General features: G+C 39.8%; 1 protein-coding gene across 8 annotated transcripts in view; it reads right to left on the bottom strand.

The window, feature by feature from the left end:
- Positions 1-3,046: 3,046 nt before the first annotated feature.
- Positions 3,047-12,635, bottom strand: part of ZMYM2 (zinc finger MYM-type containing 2) — a 90,044-nt gene continuing 80,455 nt past the window's right edge. For 7 of the 8 annotated variants that reach the window (XM_057368490.1, XM_057368491.1, XM_057368492.1 and 4 more), the window contains 4 exons: positions 10,210-10,324; positions 8,939-9,190; positions 8,482-8,602; positions 3,047-5,901 (listed from right to left, as the gene is read on the bottom strand). In XM_057368490.1, coding sequence (XP_057224473.1) covers positions 5,709-5,901; positions 8,482-8,602; positions 8,939-9,190; positions 10,210-10,324 — 681 coding nt within the window. In that variant the 3' untranslated portion in view covers positions 3,047-5,708. The remainder of the gene's footprint in view (positions 5,902-8,481; positions 8,603-8,938; positions 9,191-10,209; positions 10,325-12,635) is intronic. The other variant, XM_057368489.1, reaches the window with a different exon arrangement.

Genomic DNA, 12,635 nt, shown 5'->3' with positions numbered 1-12,635 from the left:
TCAGCTCTCACGTCAGGAAGGAAAACAGCAGCTTTGCTGCTGCCTTGACACTGTCAAGGCAGGGTRGTAGCCAGAAATGGTCCTCACCAAGTGCCACACATCACTTCTCTGGGAAATGCCACATTTCAGAGAAAGCAAAATTCCAATCACATTCGTGTCCCAATCATACATTCCAGGAATTTGAAAAAGTACTTGAGTAACAAATCAAAGTTGAGCTTGATCTTCTAATTTTCTATTTGCTTTTTGTGAACATTTGCAGAAATTGCTCTGCTCAGAACTGCTTCCAGGACTGGCACCAACCCTGGTTTGCTTGGGTAAAACCATGCTTCATGAGGGGAGCAGCAGGGTCTGGGCACTCATGTCATAGCTTTTCGTAGCTACAACAAACGAGARGGCTACTCTAGGGCTCCTTGCCAGTAGCCACCTCTCACATCCTCCCGCCAGCAACAGAGGAAATGGCTGATGGTGTCCTTGAAAGRTTTTTCCAAGAACTCTGTTAACAATCTTCAGAGATTTTCTCCTTTTCATTTCACACACCAAACCAAACAAAACAAAACCAACCACAAACAAGGGGGGGGAAAAGCACACTGGAGACAGAAAAACATTTCATTACACAATCAGAAGTGCTGCAACACTTCACCAGTACCTGGGACACAATACCGTGAGTTGACTGCACCCTTCTCTACTCAAATGATGCACTTGCAAATGTGCCATGCATGACGGTTGTATCAGGAGCTTTATTCCATAAAGATAACTAGGTCATGGGTGAGGAAATAAAAATATTTCCCAGATATGTGTATTTGGAAATACCAATTTCCAGAAAATAAAACTAGCCAGACAAAACCCTTTTAAACACATACATCTTTTCCACATCCACCATGCATACAGCAATTGTTGGGTGAAAAGCTTAGAGGCAGGCTACGTGAGAAGTTGCAACAGGTGTGAGAAGTTGCAACAGGTGTCAGAAGCTCAGAAAGTCTCATCAGAAAGAACATATTAAACCTGTAACTTTTAAACAACATATTAAACCTGTAACTTTTAAACTCTGGTTCGAAGTGGATACAGTCAACCTTTTCTCTCCTGTCTCGCCGTGCATTTGCTCACTCCTTTTGTCCCCCACTGGCTTGTCCAGTGGTCGCCACAGACAACTCCCCCCGCGTCCCGATTCTCTTCACTACAACCAGTGCAGCACTCCAATCATTTTTGGTATTTCGCCTGGTAAAACTGGGCTGGGGAGTGCTGAGGGCAGTCACACATTTTCCGTCTAAACCAGCAGCAAAGAGCTCAGAAGCGCCCGGGAGCTCCCTGAGAGCAGAGCACATAGCAGGACGTGCCCCGGCGGCGCGGTGCAGGCCCCGCAGGACAGGGGAGCGGCGCCGCCATTGCCCACGGCGAGMTGGGGCCCGGCCAAGGCCGCGCCGCCTGCCAGGGGCCGCCAGCTCCGGCCGGAGCAGCGTGATGAACAGCACTAATCCCCACAGCAACTCCGGGACGAGCAGCGCTAATCCCCACAGCCACTCCGTGCATGTGCGAGAGCCCCGCTGTGCCCGCGGTGCTGTCCGGGGACGCTCATGGATGTCACAGACACAAAGCCCGAGCTCCAAAGCACCTGCCCCATTACGCGCCGGTCCCAAGCGCTGTGTGTTGAGGCTTTGGGGCTCGTGTGCTGAGGCTTTGGGGTTTCAACGCTTCTGACTGAAAAGCTGCCAGAGGAGAGATTTATTCCTCACTTGAGAAATGGGAAATTGCCACACGTAACCGAGCTCCTGGGGACTGCAGGTCCTGCACTGCGGCCATACTCACAACCCGCATGAGACACATGCAAACCCCCCTATGGCTAAATTCTAACCCTAAACTAAGGGTAGCTCAAACTCCAGTGCTTCCAAAACACCATTAACTTCTGGTTTTATAATCCAGAGACTCGTTTCACCTACGGTGACCAAACACCCTCTTCATTCAGTAACTTCAGCTCCCACTCCATTCTGCAGCRTACTCAGTCCTGCATAGAGCGTGTATTACACAATGCACAATCCAAGTGCAATGAACTGAAAAGTGGATGTCTAGAAAAATTGAAATTATTTAACTGCCATTCATAACACTAACAAGACAAAAATGGGAAAGCATAACAGAAAAAAAAATCCCTTCTATATAATAGAAAAGGTTAGCAAAAATGGGTATGGGCTGAGTTCCTACCACCACTCATGCCTTTTTCTCTTCTTCTCACACACCACCTCGTTTTGGGACTGCAAGGTTTATGGAACACCTCTCCTGTTTCCCCCAACTATTTATACAGCCTCTCATGGGACAGTCATAGATACTAAGAAAACATTGCTGCACTGTAGAGTCCCACCATGCATACTTTAAAGATAATATTGTACACATTGAAATTTTATCACAACTACAGCTTTTTGTTCAATAAAAATCAACTGTTGTAATTTATGCTCAGTTCCCTAATTACAAAATGCTACATTATTCTCATTGACTGAACACAGTCACAGGTAAAGAAGATAACTAACAAAGTAAATTTATTTTCTGTAAATTTCATTAATATTTCTCACACTGAACTGTATTTTCTACRTAATTTTCTTACTGTTGCTGTCTTATTTTTTAGTGTCTGAAAACTACTACTTGACCAGGGAATGTTCAAAACTCAGTCTCAAACCCAGGAGATGCAGAGCACACGTTGGCATGATCGGAGAAGTTAGGAAAACCCTGCCAGCACTGGAGTGCATTGCCAGGACCACCTGCAGGGCTGTGTGTGGACAGAGTAGTGCAGCCCCCACGCTGCATTTCTCAGGTGAGCCCTGCCAGAGCTCATGGGGATGGCCACAACAGCCGAGRTGCCTCTTCACACCCTCTTAAGGAGGAAAGTGAGGGCAGGTGTCTTACACACATYATTACCTGAAAGCTGTGTGTCTGTGTAGAACACAGCATCATGTTTTGTCATGCACAAGGACGCAGGTTGTCAAGGAATTCCTTGACACCAACCCTTATTCTAGTCCAGCTGCTGATAGTTCTGATAGGAAAAAAAAAGCATGTTCCCTGAACTAATTATTATAAAATTGCGTGTCTTTATTTTTTCACAACTAAGGTATTTTATTGCATTTTGCACCACCATTCAAATTTAGGAATAAAATGCATACATCAAACCATGATGCAGACTTGACTGCAATATCTGCAGTTTACAATGTTCAATCTGAACACATGAACCACTTGAAAAACATTATTGCTGATGATGGAATAGCTCCATCTTCTGGAATAAAAGTTATTTTCTTGACAACCATCTTTATATCTCCAACATGGATCTATTTGTAAAAATGTCTATTCCAAAACCTAGCTTGGATCCAGTTTTACTGATGGCAGATGATGGTAGAAAATGGAAGGAATTCATGATAATAATGTGAGTTCTGATAAAATTCAGGAAGCATCCTACTGATGCTGAAGATGCCTGTATATTGTTCAACATGCCATACTAAAGACTGACCTTATTATGTAAGAAATAGTTTTAATCTGATTTTGAGAACATGAATTTAAAACTCCTTCTTAAGACAAAACACTCTACACATATACTTAACTTTAAAGCTTCACAACAAAAGTTTGCAGTTTCACAAAAGTGTGTTTGTGATTAAACACTGTTGTAATCAGGGAGCAATTGAAGCCCCTGCTGAAGTACCCAAAGTCTGAACTACAGAGAAGGAGCTGCAAGTGATCCTTACTGCTATTTGTCAAAACACTTGAAGTTATGTTTAAATTAAATATTTCAAATTTCATTTTATGCAGGTAATTAGTAATGATTGCCATATGTAAATTTAACTTATGGTCAAGTTAGGTGTTGAAAAAAGGTGGAGAGACCAGAACAAAACAATGATTACRGTTCCTGATATTTCATCCCTTTTATGTATCATGAGCACATTCTATAGCTGCTATTTGAAAACAACAAGTGTTAATGAACTAAGTTCTTATGTATTGAYTCGCAAAAGGAAAAGTGCATTGAAGCAGTTGGTGATCTACTCACTGGTACTGTGTTCTATTTCCTGATTTCACAGGAAGGGTAATGCCACCRAAAAGAAATGAAAAATAAACATGTACATTTCCATGTCCATTTGAAATAGTGGTATACCTGAAATTAATACATACTCACAGACACACCAGAATAGCAGAAATTTAAATAAACTTGTTTAACAAAACAAAGCAACTGAAGCTTTATTTATCTATATAGAAAGATGCATCCTTATGTGCATTCTTTTAAGCTACGGGAAACGAAAACGCCATGCAGCCCTTGCAAGAAATAAATCCTCAGGTGGTAATATATATACACAGAAAGTTTCTCCTTTAGTATATGATTCCTCTCAACAGATAATTAATGCCATTTAGGAGAGACTTTAGCTTATGACTACTTTATAGTAGAATATTCAACTCCATTTTTTTCAGTACAATAGCAAAACCATTGCTTGAACCATCAAAATGTTTGCATCAGTTAAATAAGAGCAAGTAGCAAAACTTAAGCAGTAAACATGTATYTGGAAATCAGACTACTTAAGTAAARTAAGCACAAGGAAAGGATATAGAGCAAATAAAGGGACTTTTCTTCAAGAAAAATTATCTTTCCACTTGTTGCAACTTCACATCTCATATGGCTTTTGAATGGAGGCATTAGTTAAAAGAATTTTCCCACCCMAAGTCAAGTATTGACTGTACTGAAATACAGCAATGCAAGGACAAACAGAAGTTAAAAATTTAACATACCATATTACTTCATGTAATATGGCACAGAACCCCTTTTTCCAAGGCTGCAAAGGACAAATTTACATTAATATGAGGTACTGGCATTTATGACGGGAAAAATAAAAATGAAAAAGGATTATACAGAATTGGTATCAAACTATTTTTTTTTCCTTTTTCTTTTTTTCCTTTTTTTTTTTTGAGGGGCTTTTGGTTTTAGTTTTCTTTTTTACAAAATGCATGTCTTGATGACCACATGCTCAAAGCTTATATTCATTTATTTTTCAATATATATTTTATTTGTAGGGGCAATTGAGAGAGAGTCACAAATAATGAAAGGACACTAAGGTTTTAATAAGGGCARCAAAAGAAAATGTTTTCACCAGAAWAGATTCACATTACAGTACACCAATATTGACAGCATTCTCTTTTGTCTATTTTTGGTACATAGGATGGAATCTCTCTACATAACCTGGTAAGGCTTCAGTAACTAAAAAGTAAAAAACCTATTAGTTTACAATTCATTTGAAAATTCCGAAAGACACAGCAAGTTCTAAACTTTAGTAGTGCTACCCATACACAACCATCCRGTTTAAGAAGCCATTAAAAGAGCCTCCTCTCACGGGAGCTTCCAACAGCAGAGTTGTGCAACATGGATGTATCTTACTACAAGGGGGGAAAAAAATTAAACATGGCACATTCTCATTCATATTTTGCAATGTAAAAAGTTACAAACATACCTAATCAAATAAATAATAAAAAAAAAGAATCTGAAATGTGTTTGTTATGTATTCTACAATCACTACGCAGAATAATGGAGACTTCCACTCACAAACTATTTACATGGTAATACCCAGGWGAGGGTACACACTGCTACAAAACTCATAAAACAAAGGGTAAACTTGAAATGTTTTCCATAGTAAAGGTCTAACAGCATGACTATATCTAATGCTGTTTGTTTTCTTCACAGTTTTTGGAAGTCTGTTTTAATCTATGTCTTCATCCAGTTCACAATTGTCTTTATCATAAATATCTTTTACTAAAAGAACCCGTACGAGCATATTTTCCAAAGTGTTGCGGTCCAGTGAAGTGGCAGTGTACCAGATGGGGCTCTCYGCGGACACGGAGCACTCCGGCTGCAGATAGAACATGTCTGTCCTCTGATTCAGATTCTGTGGGCTACAAGGAGGAAAAACACGGGGGTTAGAAACACAGCCTCACAGCACAAAACAATACATTAGCAGTTCCAAAATCTTGCACAAATAAAACTGTACCTAGGCAAGTTACAAAATAAACCCAAAACCAACCAAACAAAAAAGGAGTAATGTGGAGAAATGTGATCTTGTTGATAGAAGGAGCCATACCAGATCTGGCCCAAGCCCAGCCAGTCCCACCCACATCCTCAGTTACAGATGCCTGGGACTCAGCAAGCATACAAGAGACCACTGACTCTTCAAAAACCTGCAGATCCAGGATGTGCTAAAGCAGAAAGTACCTTCCATGATTTGCAAAGAGGCCAGTGTTGGGCCTCTTTGCAAATCATGGAAGGTACAATTGCTCACACAATTGCTGGCTGACACAGCTACCTCTGAATGTAGAGCCTGGGGTTTCCTTGAAAAGTCAAGGATGTAGTTCTGAGATGCACAGAAATGAGTAGCTGAAATGCCTCCTCGCCTATTTTATTTAAAAGGTTGGTTGTTATAAATCTTAATCCCTTAATTCCTTACCTGCTATACTATGGAGTCTGATCCAGCTCAGAAATACCCTTTAAAACATTGGAGAAAACTCCTTTAAGGAAATTCTAGCAGTTCATCCATTTAGGCAAGTCTCGGAAAAGAATTTTCAATTCTGGATGTGCAAGTGCTTACTCAAGCTCCCTCCTTCACAAATACTGCAGACTTCAGGAGTCAATTCTATTTCATGTTTCTTCAGTAAAAATAAGGATTTTTACCAGCTCACCTCCCCAAACTGACTGATAAGATTTCAGGTGTGGTCTTCACCTGCTGTGGTGATTGTTGGCCTGTTCTGCTCACATAAATCAGATTAAGAGTCAGATAAGAAGTAAAATATGATTGTTTAAAATATTCTAACAATTTAAATATTTTAATCTTYTCCCTACTCTCTTGAAACAACAGTATTTTTATAGGAACAAGCAATTACAGAATCAATTAAATTGGAAAAGACCTGTGGGATCCAACCTGTGGCTTTATACCGCCAAATCAACCAGACCATAGCACTGAGTGCCAYATTCCAGTCTTTCCTTTAACACCTTCAGGGATAGTGACTCCACCAYCTCCCTGTGCAGTCCATTCCAATGTCTAACCRRCCTTCCTGTGGAGAAGTTACTCCTAATGTCCAACCTAAACCCCGCTTTGTGCAGTTTGAGACTAGGAGACAGTAATACAGTGTTTCATAGCTGTGAATRAAAGCATCTTGAAATTTCACTGGTTGCCAAGTATATTTCAAACAGCTGGCATTACCTAAAATTTTACAGTAGTTTTTACAGYTTTAAGTATTTCATGAAAATTATTTCAACAAAATTAGAAGCASAACCAGCCTATTAACTATGATGACCAATGTCTGCAAGACAGCWTAGCTTGAAACCACACCCTAAATGATGCTCCAAAAGGGTTTAAGCATATTTTTTTTTCCCAAAAGTTGAGATGTTCCTAAATAAAACGAAATTATGTGGTCTCTCCCCCAGTGACTGTGTACTCAGTCCAAAAATCCAACTTTGACTTTTCAATGACAAATCCTCTCCAAACCATGACAGTAGAGAGAGTGAAGGCAAAATCCCCCTGCAACAATCAGAATTAACTGAGTTTATGAAAAACAGGTGGTTGCAATAACAGACCATGAGCTACTCTTYACTTGCTTCTCTGTAACATCATGTTTGTACTTCTGCTGATGCTGTGTATGAGCTCTTTCTTCACTTTTCAGACTATGATACTGTTCCCTAACACATGCTGAGTCTCATACTCAATTTATTGTGTTGTATATACAAGGTAATTTTATTTCTTCAGTATCACTTGCCCACATTTACCTTAGAGTTACATAAAATCTACATTAAAATCAGTCATTTGAATGGCTGCTAGAATTAAGGAAAAGTACTTTCCAAGAAATCTTGTTTTCAAGCTTCCAAAACACTTAGCTACTAAATTAATCTTTTTAAGAGTTGCCAAAGTTTGGGGTTTTTTTAATGTATTAATTTTTGCTTCCTTCCTGCACAATTAATTGTGGAGATTGAAAGGAAACTAGCTATTTCTAAATACTGGGTTACCGCCGGTAGTTTTCCAACTAAAAAATACTTTAAAAATGCTTCCACAGAGGGTACCACAAAAGCATGTACATTTCACATGCCTGATAACTTAYAATGAAGCAAAGCCATTGTCTTAATCCAATTCTTACTGAAGAGATGGTGACCTCACAAACAAAATCCTCTGTAGCAAAACCTACCAGATCCCTTACTGGCAATTCTCTGCAGGGATACTTTGGTATTCCCAGGTGAGAAAATTGAATTGTATTATCATTCCCAGATGAAGTCCTTGATAATTAACACTGAAGAACTCCAMTGCTTCCACAATTCCTGCACATCTTGTCCATATACAGAACTGAAGATTTCAATACTTTCATTTTGGTATTTTTTAAGAAGTATCTCAGTCCATTCCCTTTGCTTGAGCACATTTCATGTTGYATCCAAACAGTTCCTTTCTGTACCCCGTGTGCTCTAGACCCTGTGTCACCCTGTATCATACTCACCTTTTAGACAGATAGCACTCAAACATTTTCACAGGGCATCTAGCTGGATCAGACGTGTTTTCAATTTGTTCAAATACCGGTACATCATCTTCATGTTTCCTTTTTCCAGTAGCAATTTTATCTTTAAGAAGAAAATCAACAATATATAAGCTATAACTTGTATTTTTCAGTAAACTTCCCCATGTAAGCAGCCACCAAGCACCACAACTGTGCAAATCTGCAAACTGGAAATGCCACCCACAGCCACAGCAAAGTCACAGCAGTTCACATGGAGACCAGTGGGCTCAGATTAAAGCACAGACCCTGCAGACCCCAAGGACCACATGCTCTAATTGAGATCTGGAAGCCAAGAGCTGCTAAACTTTATGCAAAGGCAGGGCTCTGCTCCTGGACAGGTGCCCAAATGTCCCTCATCAGTGCAATGCTCCTGCAAGACCAATTTTAACTGCCATAGTACCTTCACTATCAGCTCTGCACAGGGAAGACACTTGATATCGAAGACAAGCTTTGCTTTCCATTGTTAGAGGATTTTTTTTCCACTGTCTAAAAACAGTTCCAAAAGAAAGTCTTAAGTGCTGCTCCACTGTTTTCAGGCCAAAATATTTAGTGTTAAAGTAGAACAGTGTATTCAAAAGAGCAACAGGTGAATGCGATCCTAGCTGTTTAATCCTCCAAAGRTAATCTTCTTCAACTCGAGAGAATATTGATCCTTGAAAAAAATGAGTAACAGAGAAAATACAATGGATTAGCCCATAAACTGTCAGGGTGAAAAAAAACAGTTTCTTTTTACTGTGAAATGTAACAAAATTCTCATGACAAAAGCTTCTGATAAAACTTATTTAATTATATGTCCAYACTACCCAAACCCACCTCTTAAAGACACAGACACTCACTGAGACAATCAATGGGAAATATCAGTACAGACAATTACACAGAGAACACACTTCTGTTTAATTACAACTGCATTGCTGACATGCAGCTCTCTCATGCTGTATCACAAAACTGAATGTTCACGGGAGTAATCTTAATTCCTTCATAAAAAGCATATTTTTGAGTTCATTTTATTCTGCTCAGGTTAAGGCCTCCAAATAGCTGAACCTTCTTCTTTYTCATTACTAATGGTATGTCACTTGTAAAGCACTCCTGGATCATAACAGGRCACAGGAAGGGCCCAACACAGAGGMTCTCTGGGCTGTACTSAGAGAAGCCAATAYTGRGACGAGAAAGGAAAAGATCTGGTGAAGACAAGCCCTCACTCCAGAGAGCATTGTGAGAAAGATAGAAGAACAGCTGATTCTGCAGGTCAGCACCAGCACTGATCTGCTGGGAAAAATTTGCTTTCTCCATGAACTGATCATCCAGACTCCCAGCAGAGAGTCCTCCTAATCCAGCTGAGAAATGCTAAAACACATCACTAGCCAAATATAGTCCAGTGCCTGCCTGTCTSCTTCCATTTGGGAAAAAAAATKGGGGRAAAAAAAWTCAGCTCAGGTAAAMATTAYAGGTCAAAGAGMTTATTTTAACTTTCTCTCCTAAAAATGGATAGTCAATTTTAACAGTCAGTTGCAAACACAACTCCTATAGTATGGATTACCCAGAAACAAGACAATTAAAAACAGGTACAGTTTTAAATTAAATCTTATATATATGTATATGTATATGTATGTATGCTTAAGAATACATAACTATTAAGAGAKGAAAAACATACATGACCAAAAAGAAAATTACCATCTGGAAGTATGCTTGGTTGCCAGCTTCGAAGGATTTTATTTAATTCCTGTTCAAACGTCTGGTAGATTGGGTCAATAAATATGTTGTCCTTTCGATTACTTCTATATAAATACTACAGGAAAGAGAGAGACACAGTATTTACAATTCCAGATTAGAACAACTCCTGTGATGTGATATGAGGTTCTTTTTTTTATAACTGTGCAAGCACTGTACTGAAAAACAGTAGCTAAAAATAAAGCTATGCTACTTCTCCAGTATCTAACAGGTAATAGTTACTTCCACTATAATTSTATGTTGTAAATTTCTAACTGGATATGAATCATAGTTTCATTACAAATAACGTTTTTCTCTAAGATTTCCTGTGTGCAGCATTGTATGAGTGAACAGGGAGTCATTAATAAAACCTCAAACCACAAACAACTAATTTATCTTTTCCTCTACCTAGGCCTTCAAAAAAAAAACCCAACGTGAATGAAACCACATTTAATAAGAGTCTGGTACTTAAAATGTGAATACCAGTGACAAAAACATCTCCAACACAAAAGTGGGAGCAAAAACCCCACMTATATTAGTGGTAATAATATACAGCAGTGCAAGAAAGATGACAGGATGATGCAAGGTACCTGCCTATTCTGCAATCTAATTATCTAAACCCACTTAACCTTACAGACAAATTCTTTTGAACCTTTACCAACAATTAATAGCTGAGGACTAGTATTTGACATTATCATCTCTGGAGACACTTCTAAGAAAGGGAGGATTGGCTTCTTAARTTTTCCACTTCAGCATTATCTTTGCATGAACATGCCTGTTGTTAGTGAACACAATAACAGTGAATAAAAAACTGTATTTGCTTCTGGAAATGGCATCTATTTCTGTACCCATACTTGAAATCACATTAAACACAACACTCACAATAAACAATCATGGCTCAGAATATCTTGGCTTCCTTTTGTTTGCACCTAATTTTATGAGGAAAAATGAGTGAATACACTTCCTACAGGTTTTCAACAACATTTTCATTTAGGTAACTATTTCACATGATACATTTAACTAATTCCTCAAAGTACAATATTCCCCCAAATGTGCTTGTTTCTACATATATCAGTATTGATTTTATTAAACAATTCTAAGCCAGATAATACAGCTTACTATAAGCTTCATGGGGTTCACCTCCCTGTTCCCTGGCATGTTTTTCCTCCAGGCATTTTTGTGTTTCTCTGGTTTGCATTAAACACTGACACTGAATGCTGGAAGTAAAAATGAAGACTGAAAACTTGTTCAAAACCATTCACACACAAGTCTGTGAGAACTCAACTAAAGCTACCTCTGTTTCCTGGTTCACAGTAAGTGTTAACTAAGCCCTGACATCCCCAGTAGAAGTCTGAAGCCCCCTGRACCACTAGCAGGGTGGTCTATAGAAGGATGATGTTGTGTTGCAGGGGAGACTCCACCTTATCACCCAAACCTGCGAACCTTCATTTCCAAACCACAACTCTGTGCTCTGCTGMTCTACAAACTCTGCAGGGGCAGGATCAGCACCAGGATCATCTCATTCCCACCTGAGATGACCACAGGGGAAGGAGCTGGATTGCCTCTGAATRCCTCAGCAGAGAATAGGCTGAGTTGCTACCCACAGCACCTTCAGAGAAACATCTGCCAAGCTCTATCAGCCTGAATTTTGCCCACACGACCCCATTACCAGACATACAAAAACCAAGAAAAACCAAACCAGAACAAAATCACAATAATCCCAATTAGGGACAAAGAGTGAAGGCCATGATGCAAYGAAGGAACACAGCAGGCTAAACCTTCCTCTAGATGAACCTCTMMAYTMGATGCCTRCCTGACSATGCAGCAGCCTTTACTTCTAAGTYTGGTATTTTTCAGGATCCCTACTTCAGAATTATTGAAACCATTAGTGAATTATTTCTCTCTGAAAGCAAAACAATTTCAGCTGCAAATGAACCTGAACTGAGAAACTCCATCTTCTGACTCAGTGTTGTGTTCCAACTGTAGGGAACCGCGGGGAGCTCTTTTAAAATGGATGGTCAAGAACAAAATGAAGTCAACTGAGACAAACATTGTGTGTGAGAACCATTTATTGGCAATTTAAACAACGAGGAGAAGGAATTGCTCACTAAAGGGGGCGGAAAAAGACAGTAAAAGAGAAAGTAAAAAGGAGAAGGAATGGGTAGAGAGAGAAAGGAGACAAAGGGAGAGAGCGGGTGTTATCGCAGTAGGACCAGGGGGTGCCGTCGACGTCCGTGTGACAGGGTGAGCGCTGCTGCTGAAGGGAGAGCAGCTCGGGGAGAGGAGCGGCCCGGCGGTGATGGACTGCTGGACACATGGTGAGTGGACACTCGGGTGATGGACTGCTGGACACACGGTGAGTGGACACTCGGGTGATGGACTGCTGGACA

The sequence above is a fragment of the Malurus melanocephalus genome, unplaced genomic scaffold (genome assembly GCF_030028575.1).
Source record: "Malurus melanocephalus ecotype Western Australia unplaced genomic scaffold, MMel_1.1 scaffold_93, whole genome shotgun sequence".
Taxonomy (NCBI): Eukaryota; Metazoa; Chordata; class Aves; order Passeriformes; family Maluridae; genus Malurus; species Malurus melanocephalus.
The sequence above is the reverse complement of the archived record's forward strand: the minus strand, read 5'-3'. Positions and strand labels throughout refer to the sequence as shown.